Source organism: Convolutriloba macropyga, unplaced genomic scaffold (assembly GCF_964194025.1).
Source record: "Convolutriloba macropyga unplaced genomic scaffold, txConMacr16.3 SCAFFOLD_685, whole genome shotgun sequence".
In the NCBI taxonomy this organism is placed as follows: Eukaryota; Metazoa; Xenacoelomorpha; order Acoela; family Convolutidae; genus Convolutriloba; species Convolutriloba macropyga.
The window spans coordinates 21,958-36,644 of NW_027452063.1; the positions used below are offsets into that span (position 1 = coordinate 21,958).

The following is a 14,687-nucleotide window of genomic DNA, read 5'->3' on the forward strand; positions in this document are numbered from 1 at the left end:
TTCGCGTGTTCAAAAAATGATTGTCTGCAGACATAAAAAAAGCACTTAGGTTCCAACATAAATGCATGAAAGTCTGAGCATGAACGCAAGAAAGCGTGGTTCTAAATTAAGATTAACCGTTTGTTCAAAATATGTGATACATTGAAACATGCACTTAGTGAAAGTCATTTCAATCTAAAGTTTCGCAAAATTTATGAATTTCTGAGGTAAGCAAACTAGCAAAATTTTTGCTTGCTCTCTTTGCTTGAATTAAAGGGCTATATACTTAGCCACCGCGCTCAATTGAGTTTAATGTTATATGCGGATATTCTCTGCTACTCGGCTGAATTGCCAGCCAGTGGATTGTTTCCTAGCACAGATGGAGGTATTACTGTATTCTCGAAGAGAATCTACGTAAAAGTCACTGCTTTATCAGTGATGATTTACTTTTTTTTGTAGACATAGTCTGTTTAGTTGATTCACTATGACGACATATATTAAGGCGACAGCAAAGCAGGATTTCATTCGATAGTACTAAACAAATTTGAGTTTTGTTTTGTATGTAGCACTACAAAAATTTTCCAAAGTTTTGAGAATTTGAAGGCATTTTTTTGTGAATTTAAGTTCTTCTTTTTCTTGACATACACAGATACTTGTATTGTTTGGTTGCCTCTAATTGATTTTTTTTGTGATGACACAATTGTTTGGGTTTTGTTTCTATAATCTTCAGAAACAAAAATGTGTCAAAACCCGCCCATTCAAAAGCCAACTTTTCACTGTCTTCTTCTTCTTACTCCACCTATAATATCCGAGGAGCTTCTCTGAACAACAAATTAGACGTTCCTTCGTTTTGTTCTATTTGACATGTTCTTAACCGTCGCAGTTGGATATCGCGTGCAACAGTGTCAGCTTGGAAAAAATTTCAACGAGTGTAGATCTTCGATCCTGGTTGTGAACAAGTGTGGTCGACCAGTATAATTTTCTGGAGGAATCAGATTTTTGCCTGGCAATTAGGATCTGCAAAACTTTTGGGGATATTGACAGCATAACCCGGGAAGAGTTCCCAAATGAAACCAAGTATATCAATAACCCAGATGAGATAAGGGGTTTGGTTTCGCGTGTTCAAAAATTGATTGTCTGCAGACATAAAAAATGCACTTAGGTTCCAACATAAATGCATGGAAGTCTGAGCATGAACGCAAGAAAGCGTGGTTCTAAATTTAGATTAACCGTTTGTTCGAAATATGTGATACAACATTGAAATATGCATTTAGTGAAAGTCATTTCACTCTAAAGTTTCGCGAAAATTTGTGAATTTCTGAGGTAAGCAAACAAGCAAAATTTTTGCTCTCTTTGCTGGAATTGAATGGCTATGTACTTAGCCCCCGCGCTCAATTGAGTTTAATGTTATATGCGGATATTCTCAGATACTGGGCTGGAATTGCCAGCCAGTGGATTGTTTCCTAGCACAGATGGAAGTATTACTGTATCCTCGAAGAGAATCTACGTAAAAGTCACTTCTTTATCAGTGATGATTTACACTTTTTGTAGACATAGTCTTTTTAGTTGATTCACTATGTCGACATATATTAAGGCGACAGCAAAGCAGGATCTCATTCGATTGTACTAAATAAATTTTAGTTTTGTTTTGTATGTAGCACTACAATAACTTACCACAGTTTTGAGAAATTGAAGGCATTTTTTTGTGAGATTAAGTTCTTCTTTTTGCTGACATACATAGATACTTGTATTGTTTGGTTGCCTCTAATTGATTTCTTTTGTGATGACACGATTGTTTGGGCTTTGTTTCTATAATCTTCAGAAACCAAAATGTGGTCAAAACCCGCCCATTCAAAAGCCATGTTAGGCAAACAAATTAAATCAACGGTATATTTGAATTTTCAAAAAACAAAAATAACATTTTTTACTGATAAACTAAACATCGGAGCCTAAAATGGAATAAGAACTATTGAAACAACAGAAATAGAGCGTAAGATTAAAGCCCCCCCCCCCCGAGTACAAGATGTATTTGGTTTCTGCTGTGGTACATTGTTTGTAAAGTTATTCAGTTATTCATGTTGCACATTTGAGCTCTTTTATCCTTTTTAACCCAATTGTAAGCATACTCTGAAATTGAAAGCCTTTTGTTTGTTATATTTTGAGTTCAAAGTGTATGAAAGAATTTTATTAGGTGTATTCTCTTTTCGAGCGCTTATTTTTTGCAATTTTATTCCTGCATTTAATTCAACAGAACAGAACAGCACTGTAAGCCAAAGTTTTCTTTAATTCGGGTTAACCACGCATCGCAAAAGCTATTAATGCAACTAGTACTTGTAATTTTACAACTGCTGAGGTTAATTTTAATCTTGGATTTATTCGGTTTTTTTGCACCCATTTACAATATAAGTGATGTTATAAGTGATGGAATTTGTGCGAAAAAAGATGCAAGGAATGAGCTGAATTATTAATAATTCAGCTCATTCCTTGCATCTTTTTCCGCACAAATTCCATCACTTATAACATCACTTATATTGTAAATGGGTGCATAAAAACCGAATAAATCCAAGATTAAAATTAACCTCAGCAGTTGTAAAATTACAAGTACTAGTTGCATTAATAGCTTTTGCGATGCGTGGTTAACCCGAATTAAAGAAAACTTTGGCTTACAGTGCTGTTCTGTTCTGTTGAATTAAATGCAGGAATAAAATTGCAAAAAATAAGCGCTCGAAAAGAGAATACACCTAATAAAATTCTTTCATACACTTTGAACTCAAAATATAACAAACAAAATCATCACTTAATAAATTGCTTTCTAATGGCGCATTTTCTATGAGGGGGGTTGTATAATTTACTGGAGGGCCATATAGGGAAAATATCCAAAAATCCAAAAATATCCAAAAATATCTATAGAAAGATTATGCAAATTTTTCTTTGCGAAAAAAGAATAATTGTTGTATTTTTTTGTTCGCTCTGAGGTATTGGGAGTATGTGCTTCCTTAAATGGTTATCCGGAATAGCCTTGCAAAGATAGAAATAATCGATTCAGTTTGTGTCCTGAACATGACAAATGTTCTAGACTTTTTGGTGATCATTTTCAAAAGTTTAAAACTGGCAAAAATTTCTATTAGAAAAAATTTCAAATTTTTGCTTTTCTGTTTTACTGGTTCGACCAGTTATCTGTGTTCAATCAACTTCAAACTGATAAAAGAAACAGTTATGGCTCGCCTATCGATGGAATTTGAACACAATAACATAATTAATCCAAGTTAGATTAATAAACATTTATCATTAGGCTCAATGCCTTTTTATTCTTGACCGACGCAAACTTTTGTAGTCTAGTGTTGTGCGAAAAGTGATTCGAAGAACTGACTGTTTATCATATTGTTTCAACACTTCACGCGTCGCCCCTTCTCACGCAATTGTTCAACATTAAAACACAATAGAGCTATTATTCAATCTTGTCACATTTAGAAAGACATGAATTCTAAGAACCAATAAAATTTTATTACTCTATCCTTGGATTAATTGCGGCATTGTGTTCAAATTCTATCAATAGGCGAGCAGCAATTGATTTTTAACTAAGTTTGATTTGATTATAAATACATAACTGGTCGAATTTACGAAATAAAAACGCAATGATCTATAAACTTTTCCCCATATTAGTTCTAATGAATGAACTAATTTTTCCTTGCACAACAGCTCTTAGTGATGATTATACAGATGCTTTTCTGGCGCCGACTAGAGAATTCTACTCCATAATTGGAATTTGGGATATGAATAACAATTCAGAAGTCTGTGCGGGTGCTTTTGTTGACAAGTATAATGTACTCACTTTAACGCAATGCTTCTTCGATGAGAATGGCGAAGAACTAGGTAGGCTCTCGGGATCTGTTCTGTCTCGACCCCCAGTGTAGTAGGAATAATACTTGTGGGCCCCTAGGCGCACATGTTATAATTTTACATGGTAATTTGCTGTATAACTACACATCATTTATAACTGAGGGGGGGGGGGGACAGAATAGATCTGGCTATTGCTATAACTTTTTAGATCAGACCAAGAACTGATTATATAAAATTTGTACTCTATGCCAACGGAACATTGCAAATGTTTGTCAAGACGCTTGAAGCTGTCTGTCACGACAAAAATAAGGTATAGTTTCATTCTCACTTTTTGAAAGTTTGCTTAGTCCATACCTATTCTTAGTCTCCCGAATTTGAGGTCGCTTTTCTCATATACAAGTATGTAACTTATTGTGCACATATCGTAATGGCATAGTAAGCATTGTTTATAGTTTCGTCAACTAATTGGTTATAATATTCTTAACCATAACTTTTAATGCTTTTGCTGGTTGTTTAAAATAAAACTAACAAGGCAGAGATCACTTGATATGGAGAAAAAAAAACGAGTTTCATTGATATCATTTTACACGCAAAAATTTAATCAAATCTTTTGACCAAAAAGGAATTTCTTGATGTTCTCTGAAAAACTTTTCAACTCAAAAACTACAAGTTAGTGTATTCATTGACAGAAAATTAAAGTGATTATTATGTTACACAAAAAATTTCAACAGAAAATATTAAATAAGATAAAAAATTTTTCAGTTCGACCAGTATCCTACTATATGTTCAATCGTCCTTGTACCCATCTTTCAACGTAACTTAACTTTTCAAAATAAGCCAACCATTTTTAACGATAACCATTTTAAGACTAGACGCGTTACTGCAGTAATTTATAAGAGAATTGTTGAGTTTCATTTCATTACGAGCATATACCGGTACCGAACTCAAAATACTTCCAAAGAAAGTGGCTGGTACCTTCGGGCACCGACTACCGTTAATTGCCAAAAGCGCTCAAATTTTGTGAACGTGGTTTTTACAAAACATTTAAGAGCCTTAAAATGAAAAATAGGTAAGGGCATTTCACAAAATTTTAATTCTTTGCCACTCAATGTTACAACTTAATGTTTCAAGATTACTAAGATGAGGGATCATACTTTAATTAATCTGCCCACAATTGTTTCCCAAACGCGCTTCCATCAAACCTTTTTTCGGTTTAAAAACAGTTTTCACTTTTAAACTTCCACTTTAAAAAGTGAAAAACACTGACAAGAATTTACAAATAAAGAACCGCGTTTTCGTCTACAGTGTTTGAAAGTATGTTTCACGCACACAATGTATTCACAAAGAAAAAGTGAAATCTGGCAATGAAAACGAGTAAACTGGCTCGAAAATTTGTCACCGGTAAATTGCTCGTTATGTTAATTTTAAGACCTGTGAGTTTGAATGGAAAAAAATTAGTCTTGAGTAGCTAGTCGCACAAAATGGAGAAAAAATGGCTACCAAAAAATTTGGGTGCTTTTTTTCTTTTATATTTCAAGTCATTAAAGGTCTTTTAGATGTTGATATGATAACTGAGAAAAATTTGTCGTCCGTTCCGCAAAAAAGCATAAAATAATATTTTTTTTTTGCTTTTAAAGAAAAGTTCAATTGGTAATATAGAGTAAGAGATCTCTAAGGTTTGATGAAATTCATTTTTGGATCTTTTCTGTTTATCTCCATACTATTTGGCATTTTACTTTTACCCAAAGCGCGCGTGCGTTATTTTACAAAGTAACTGGTTATGTAACAACATATAAATTGTAGTTGGTGCGCATAAAAACACGGGGGGCGATACTGAACAGATCCCAAATTTAAATAAAAATTAGGAAACTTTAAGCACAAATGTAACTGTTTTTCAAAGGCCTGCTTCAATTCTGTCAAAACGCAATGAATATGACAAGAAATTGCAAAAGTGATTTTTGTTTTAAAAAAAGTTGTAGATTAGAATTCAGAAAATAGTTTTTTTTAAAAAAACTTTTTTCTTCACGCGTTTCTGATTAAGTAATGAGAGAGAAAGACAAGCAGAGAGAGAGAGAGAGAGAGAGAGAGAGAGAGAGAGAGAGAGAGAGAGAGAGAGAGAGAGAGAGAGAGAGAGAGAGGAGAGAGAGAGAGATAGAGATGAAGAGAGAGAGAGAGAGAGAGCGCGCCAAAATTTTGGAGACGCTGAGAAGCACCAAAAGCTGTCTTGGTTAGAAAAGTTTAAAAACAGGAACTTTTTTTCAATTAATCGTCGGTGCTGTCCACAATAAGGTATTTATTACAACTATTTATCCAATCTATTCAATTTTTAACCCTATTTTCCTTTAAAACTAAAAATCACTTCTTAAAAGTACTTTAATGGCAGCTTGAGAATTTTGTAATCTTATTTCATTAGTACTTCTATTGGTTAAACAAGTTAGCTCAATTTTCGGCCGATAATACACAATTTTTTGCTCCTTTCAATAACTTTATTATAGCAGCAAAGAATTTAATAAAATTTATAACAATTTATGTATATGTTTTACAGAATATTGCTGCTATTATATACAGACTTCACCGATTTTTACAGGGAAATAGAAAAATCATCGATGGGATTTAACTGGGTCGTAAAAAGTTCATCGATTAGATTTTACTGGGTCATAGAAAGTCAATCAATAGCATTCCACTGGGCCATAGAAAATCCCTCGATGTAATCCCTCGATGTGATTTTCGTCTGCAGTGTTTGAAAGTATGTTTCACGCACACAATGTGTTCACAAAGAAAAAGTGAAATCTGGCAATGAAAACGAGTAAACTTGCTCGAAAATTTGTCGCCGGTAAATTGCTCGTTATGTTAATTTTAGGACCCGTTAGTTTGAATGGAAAAAATTAGTCTTGAGTAGCTAGTCGCACAAAATGGAGAAAAAATGGCTACCAAAAAATTTGGGTGCTTTTTTTCTGTTATATTTCAAGTCATTAAAGGTCTTTTAGATGTTGATATTATAACTGGGAAAAATATGCCGTCCGTTCCGCTAAAAAAGCATAAAATAATTTTTTTTTGCTTTTGAAGAAAAGTTCAATTGGTAATATAGAGTAAGAGATCTCTAAGGTTTGATGAAATTCATTTTTGGATCTTTTCTGTTTATCTCCATACTATTTGGCATTTTACTTTTACCCAAAGCGCGCGTGCGTTATTTTACAAAGTAACTGGTTATGTAACAACATATAAATTGTAGTTGGTGCGCATAAAAACACTGGGGGCGATACTGAACAGAACCCAAAATTAAATAAAAATTAGGAAACTTTAAGCACAAATTTAACTGTTTTTCAAAGGCCTGCTTCAATTCTGTTAAAACGCAAGGAATATGACAAGAAATTGCAATAGTAATTTTTGTTTTAAAAAAAGTTGTAGATTAGAATTCAGAAAATAGTTTATTTTTAAAAAAATTTTTCTTCACGAGTTTCTGATTAAGTAATGAGAGAGAAAGAGAAGCAGAGAGAGAGAGAGAGAGAGAGAGAGAAGGAGAGAGAGAGAGAGATAGAGATGAAGAGAGAGAGAGAGAGCGCGCCAAAATTCTGGAGACGCTGAGAAGCACCAAAAGCTGTCTTGGTTAGAAAAGTTTAAAAACAGGAACTTGTTTTCAATTAATCGTCGGTGCTGTCCACAATAAGGTATTTATTACAACTATTTATCCATTAGATTCATTTTTAAACCCTATTTTTCTTTAAAACTAAAAATCACTTCTTAAAAGTACTTTAATGGCAGCTTGAGAATTTTGTAATCTTATTTCATTAGTACTTCTAATTGGTTAAACAAGTTAGCTCAATTTTTGGCCGATAATACACAATTTTTTGCTCCTTTCAATAACTTTATTATAGCAGCAAAGAATTTAATAAAATTTATAACAATTTATGTATATGTTTTACAGAATATTGCTGCTATTATATACAGACTTCACCGATTTTTACAGGGAAATAGAAAAATCATCGATGGGATTTCACTGGGTCGTAAAAAGTTCATCGATTAGATTTTACTGGGTCATAGAAAGTCAATCGATAGCATTCCACTGGGCCATAGAAAATCCCTCGATGTAATCCCTCGATGTGATTTTCGTCTGCAGTGTTTGAAAGTATGTTTCACGCACACAATGTGTTCACAAAGAAAAAGTGCAATCTGGCAATGAAAACGAGTAAACTTGCTCGAAAATTTGTCACCGGTAAATTGCTCGTTATGTTAATTTTAAGACCCGTTAGTTTGAATGGAAAAAATTAGTCTTGAGTAGCTAGTCGCACAAAATGGAGAAAAAATGGCTACCAAAAAATTTGGGTGCTTTTTTTTCTTTTATATTTCAAGTCATTAAAGGTCTTTTAGATGTTGATATTATAACTGGGAAAAATTTGTCGTCCGTTCCGCTAAAAAAGCATAAAATATTTTTTTTTTGCTCTCGAAGAAAAGTTCAATTGGTAATTTAGAGTTAGAGATCTCTAAGGATTGATGAAATCCATTTTTGGATCTTTTCTGTTTATCTCCATACTATTTGGCATTTTACTTTTATCCAAAGCGCGCGTGCGTTATTTTACAAAGTAACTGGTTATGTAACAACATATAAATTGTAGTTGGTGCGCATAAAAACACTGGGGGCGATACTGAACAGAACCCAAAATTAAATAAAAATTAGGAAACTTTAAGCACAAATTTAACTGTTTTTCAAAGGCCTGCTTCAATTCTGTCAAAACGCAAGGAATATGACAAGAAATTGCAATAGTAATTTTTGTTTTAAAAAAAGTTGTAGATTAGAATTCAGAAAATAGTTTATTTTTAAAAAACTTTTTTCTTCACGAGTTTCTGATTAAGTAATGAGAGAGAAAGAGAAGCAGAGAGAGAGAGAGAGAGAGAGAGAGAGAGAGAGAGAGAGAGAGAAGGAGAGAGGGAGAGAGATAGAGATGAAGAGAGAGAGAGAGAGAGAGAGAGAGAGAGAGAGCGCCAAAATTTTGGAGACGCTGAGAAGCCCCAAAAGCTGTCTTGGTTAGAAAAGTTTAAAAACAGGAACTTGTTTTCAATTAATCGTCGGTGTTGTCAACAATAAGGTATTTATTACAACTATTTATCCAATCGATTAATTTTTTTAACCCTATTTTCCTTTAAAACTAAAAATCACTTCTTAAAAGTACTTTAATGGCAGCTTGAGAATTTTGTAATCTTATTTCATTAGTACTTCTAATTGGTTAAACAAGTTAGCTCAATTTTTGGCCGATAATACACAATTTTTTGCTCCTTTCAATAACTTTATTATAGCAGCAAAGAATTTAATGAAGTTTACAACAATTTATGTATATGTTTTACAGAATATTGCTGCTATTATATACAGACTTCACTGATTTTTACAGGGAAATAGAAAAATCATCGATGGGATTTCACTGGGTTGTAGAAAGTTCATCGATGGGATTTTACTGGGTCATAGAAAGTCAATCGATAGGATTCCACTGGGCCATAGAAAATCCCTCGATGTGATTTCACTGGGTCATAGAAAGTCAATCGATAGGATTCCACTGGGCCATAGAAAATCCCTCGATGTGATTTCACTGGGTCATAGAAAGTCCATCATGGGATTCAATTGGGTCATAGAGAATCCCTTGATGGGATTTCACTGGGTCTTAGAGGGTCCATCAATGTGATTTCACTTGGTCATAGAAATCCCATGGATGGGAAATCTCTGATTTTCACTTTATTATTGAAAATCCATCGATGGAAATCCTCTGATTTTCTCTGAATCTTAAACTACCTGTCAGGGGAAAATTTTTGAGATTTTCTAAATCATAGAAAATCCGTCAATGGGATTTCACTGTTTTGGTAAGGGAAACGCGAATAAGAGCCGATGAATCGTTCAAATTGTAACGTATTGCAATGCAAGACATTGGGTCTAACTTTGTTAGATATTAAAGTTAGATTGTAAAAAATCTATAATTTTCTACAATCCAACTTCATTATCAGTCAAAATTTGTTTTTTTTTCTAGTAACGGCGACCGCATAAAACAACGAATAGTCACAACGATTTTTCCCTAATGTATGTTTAAAACGGCAGTGAATTAATTCACATCAAATTGAAAAAGTATATACATTATTAGAAAAAAACTCAACGTTTGTTTTGAAAATTTTTGCAGATTTTTGATCGTAAAAAATGGGGCAACTATGTTTGAGACTTTTCTCTCACTTTTCAATGACCTGTTTCTCACACCCATTTATTATGTAATAGTTGAAGTTGTAAAATTTTTAATATTGATTTGAAGCAAGCACTTTGATTAGAAGTCTGACCAGTTTTAGCTGGTAAAGTAAATTTAAATTTAATAACAAAGAGGATCGGTAAAGAGCGTTTGCACATAAAGTTCCGACCCCGCTAATTCATTTTTTTTGCATAAATATCTGCCAAATGAGGAATCGAGAGTAAACCACGAAAAATTCATGTATATTTTAAAAAAAACTGTACGAACAAATAGATCGCCTCCAATGCAAATAAATCAGCAGACTAAAAAATACCCCACTAGATCGAGGAGATCAGACATTATTAGAAAAGCAAGTCCAGAAGAACAACAAATTCAAACGACAATAACAACAAACATTAGTTACATCCAAAACTTTATTTCCGTTTAAAAAAAAATTATTAGCAAGGTTAAAATAGCGTCGGATAAGACTGAAACTAAACAGAATAACTTTTAGCTCACTAGAAAATATATGGGACCACTCCATGAAAGGTTTTATGACAATTAGACAAAAAGAACAAAAAAACAGAGCGAATTTTAAAAAATGGCTTTTAATTTAAAAAACAATCAAATGCAAAGTAATGAAAACGATTAGATGGCAATTGAAAACATCCAACATGTTTATGATCACAAACGCTTCTACAGGAGGGTTTTTTGACCTGTCATAATTCAATTCTTAATGCAGGTACAAAAAGAACAACAAATAGAGACAACAAACAAAAATTCAAATAAAAATTGCGAGAAAACGATGTCGAAGCCATAAAGCCATAATTTGCGCATCAAAATATGCTCAGTTGAGGCTGTCTCGAGCACCAGTAACTGGATATAGGACCACTTATTAATGAGGATAGATAGCAAATAGACAAAAAAGAAAAAAAAAGCAAAATTCAGCAACACTTTTGTATTTTTTGAAACAATTTTTTTCAAAGGTATGAAAGCCATTAGCCACAAAATGAATTAACTAAGCAGATTCGTTTATTCATCCAGAAAAGCGCTTGAAGCCAGTATTTATTCCGAATCTGTCTTACGTCTGCATATAGAACGTCCAATATGGACAAAATCAGAAATTAGTTTGGTAGTATATTTTTATTTGCGAAAAACCCGTGTCGAAGAAAGTAAACTCTTAAAGAATTCTATTAAAAAACATTAGATTTGGTACTCTTGCGTCTTCCCGTGACAACAATAATTTCATATATGACTTGTTATTAACGGGACTTGGTAACAAAAAGACAAACGAACAAAAAAGCAAAGTTAAAAAGTGTTTTCTCTTTAATTTTTGAAAACAATTGTTTCCAAAGACATGAAAGCCATCAGCTATCTACTCAAATCAAAACATAGGCTCATTTATTTGTTCATAAAAAATTATTGAGAACTGACCTTTTTCACGAGATTTAACACGATTAAAAAAAGGTCAAAGCGACAGTTAAAGAAAAATGTAAAAACCTCAATTAAATTCTTCGAGAAAGGGGCGTCGAAGCCGTTCAAACAATAATCTATGCCTTTCTACACTTTGATATAATCAATTGTGCCCTATTTGGAACGCCAATAAAGTAATATGTGAATTGTCAAAGTTGTGATAGTGTGAGAAAACCGGAAAAAACCTGAAAATCTGACAAAACGAGAACAAACGTGGAAATGAGCCAATGCCTAAAAGTAAAAAAGAAATTGAGAAATATAGTAATATCAAAGACAGGAAACCATTGCTCAACACTTACAACCAAAAAACTTATTTTTTTTGTCTATTTTTTTTCAATAGAATGAAGTGGAAGGAGAAGCATTATTGCTTTGCGGACACTAAGCCAAAAATTGACCAAAGTAAGAGCAATTTAGTGGCAAATTTCAAAAAGCCACTGTTCATTTAAAAATCAAGCATCTTTAAAAATCAGATGGATCAGAAAATTTATAGTAAAGAATTTAAATACAATATTTTGGAACTGCATAGGATAATATTTGGAGCTATCAACAGTGAGCTTTGATTTGAATTGTTCCGTTCTTTAATTAACATATAAAATATAGATTTTTTTTAAAAAAAATACTGACTGATTACAATCCGAAATGTTTTTGGATTGTAACCGTCCAAGATTGAACCCAAACCAGCCTTGCTATTTTTCGTCCATTAGGAACCCTCATTTGTTTCGAATGTTATAGATCTAGATAATTTGTTTGTTAAAAGAGTTTTAAAAATGCTTCGTGTTTGATAATCATAGAGTAAAGTTATCGAAAAACACGGCAAATTTTAATTCCAGACTACTCATTGGAAGTGGAAGTAAGGCTAGCTCCCTTTGTAGTTTATAAAGATTTTGTTAGTTTTTTTGGGTGTATGCTTCCGGCAAACTCAATCAAAGTGGACTAAAGAAGCTTATTTGGGCAACTTTTTATGAGAAAGGCTGAATTTAGAAATGTTTAGCCAGAATTTTAGTAAAAAAACAAATCAAAATAGTCAACAAAGCTTTTTTGTTCTTAAAAATAGAATCAACGAAGCTAATATTGACAGTTTTTTCATTTTTTTAAGCAAAATTGACGAAATTTTAGACAAAAATTCCAAAAAATGTGAATAAAAATAACGCAAATCGGTCTAATATTCACAAAAATTATAAACTACGATAACTCGTTCTTGAAAATAAAATTCAAAAAAATCGTTTCAATTCCATATTCTACGCTGGACGGATTTTTTATTGATACAACTCACATCTCTCTACCATGAATATATCGATCGGTCAAAATTGTCTCAAGAGGGGCAGGAACAATAGTTATTTAACTGCTATTATAATCATCAAATAGTTTAAGTTAATTGTAGTCAACTTCAATTGAAAAAAAACTTAATATTAATACATTCCCTCGTCTTTCTGTTGGTCGTTAATTTCAACGACGTCAAATAGGTCAATTTTATGTATAAAATTAAGCAAAACATTGAATTTCAGCTGTTAGAAACGTCAGTGTCTTCGTGGGTGACTTTACTGATGGCAAAATGTTCGTCAATTCCTATCCAGCTTCGAACTACACACACTACCCTACTTATGACTGGACTCCATATTCAGAGGGTTTAACCATGATTAGAGTGAATCAGACCCTAATTGCTCAAAATCAAAAGTTTATCGAAATTTGCGATCCAATGAATAGTTCAGACTTGAGTGAAAGAATTAAAGTTTGCGATGTGCCATCGTTTGATAGTGGCCAATTTCTCGAAGTAACACTTCAAGAGAAATCCGATAACTGTTCAGACATGGATATTTGGAACCCGAAAGAGCATATTTGTTTGGTTGACCCGCAACCTAATAAGGGGAGGTGCAAATTTGAAAACGGAAGCCCGGCGTTTTACGTCGACCAGGAGGATAACCCAATTTGTTTACAAGGAATTGTGACAAAACGTGAAGCTCGTGAATGCCCTAAAAGTATTGCAGTGAACGTTTCGCTTTATCGTGATTGGATTAATCAGTTTATAGATGATACAGGTGCTAAAAGCTACAGCAATATTTATGCGGTTTTCTCGTCTAAACTACTCGCAATGATTTGTGCTGTGAAAATGCTACTAGTATAAAAAGCTGACTAGAACCTCAATGGGGAGCAATAGGGGGACTAACCAATCATAAAACATGCAGGTAACCCCCCCCCCCCCCCTATATACTAGGAATACTATCTCATGAGGCTAAATCGCATCCACTAAAATTTAAATTTTCCAAAAGATCTCATTACCAGCGAAAGCCTTATAAATGGGAGATCTTTTCTGTTTGTGCTCATACCCCCCCCCCCCCAGAACGATATGCACCCCCTATATACAGAAAAGGTAGCGTTACATAGAAGATCATGAAATGATTAAAAATGGCACACGGCGCGAAATAAAATGACTCTGAAATAATTACATGATAATTGAAATGAACTTAAAGATGTTTTTAATCAGATTTGAACCTCATTTCCATTGTACATACGAATTGATTTCAAACTATTTTACATAGAAATTCTCTTGTATTTATCTCCGGATAAAACTGTAGAAATTTTTCATTAGTCACAATTTGTCAAGGATATATCGGAAAGTACGTTAAGACATAACTTTCAGAATGCATTTCGCAGTGCAAGAGACAGTCACGATTTTTCGACAAGAATAGCCCGCAATTGTTTCAGTTTCTGATTTTCGCGACTTAGAACTTCAATCAAAACGTTTTCAGCTATCCGGGTCTCCAATTTCTATTTAAACTTGTCTCCGCGGGAAAATATTTTTTCTTCATTCTTCTGTAAATTTATTGAGCAATCTGCAAACGTTCCTTGGCTTTCTAGCAGGAGTATGCATTTTATAGTTTCAATTAGTTTTTTGATCACCTAGATGGACCGAAACGCCACAAAAGTACAATTACTTGATTACAGTAACTTAATTTCATCGCCTCATGCCACTGTGGCTTTTCCCTCAGTTAGATATAAATGAACAAAAGTCAAACTTTTAAATAATGGCATAAGTAACCATTACATTACTAATGGCAGATTAACATACAAGTAATGCAAATTTTTTTGAAGAAAAATTCGGAAGAAAAGTTCAAGTTAGTTGAAGTTTTTGTCATGATAGCTGACAAAAAACTCAAAAAGTACTTTTTCCGGCAAGATTGTATGCTTTTTGCGGCGTAC

At 33.2% G+C, this 14,687-nt stretch overlaps 1 protein-coding gene across 1 annotated transcript; it reads left to right on the forward strand.

Moving 5' to 3' along the window:
- The first annotated feature begins 3,528 nt into the window (after nt 1–3,528).
- LOC142357154 (uncharacterized) lies at nt 3,529–13,834 on the forward strand. Its single transcript, XM_075408834.1, has 2 exons — nt 3,529–3,852; nt 12,995–13,834. Exons 1-2 carry the CDS (start codon nt 3,615–3,617, stop codon nt 13,609–13,611), a joined length of 855 nt encoding a protein of 284 aa, XP_075264949.1. The 5' UTR covers nt 3,529–3,614; the 3' UTR covers nt 13,612–13,834.
- The last annotated feature ends 853 nt before the right edge of the window (nt 13,835–14,687 follow it).

Excerpts from the sequence above, each read along its gene's own strand:
- LOC142357154 (XM_075408834.1), top strand. The coding sequence starts at position 3,615 with ATGATCTATAAACTTTTCCCCATATTAGTTCTAATGAATGAACTAATT. Across the intron at positions 3,853-12,994 it reads TGAGAATGGCGAAGAACTAG|CTGTTAGAAACGTCAGTGTC; the intron begins GTAGGCTCTCGG and ends ATTGAATTTCAG.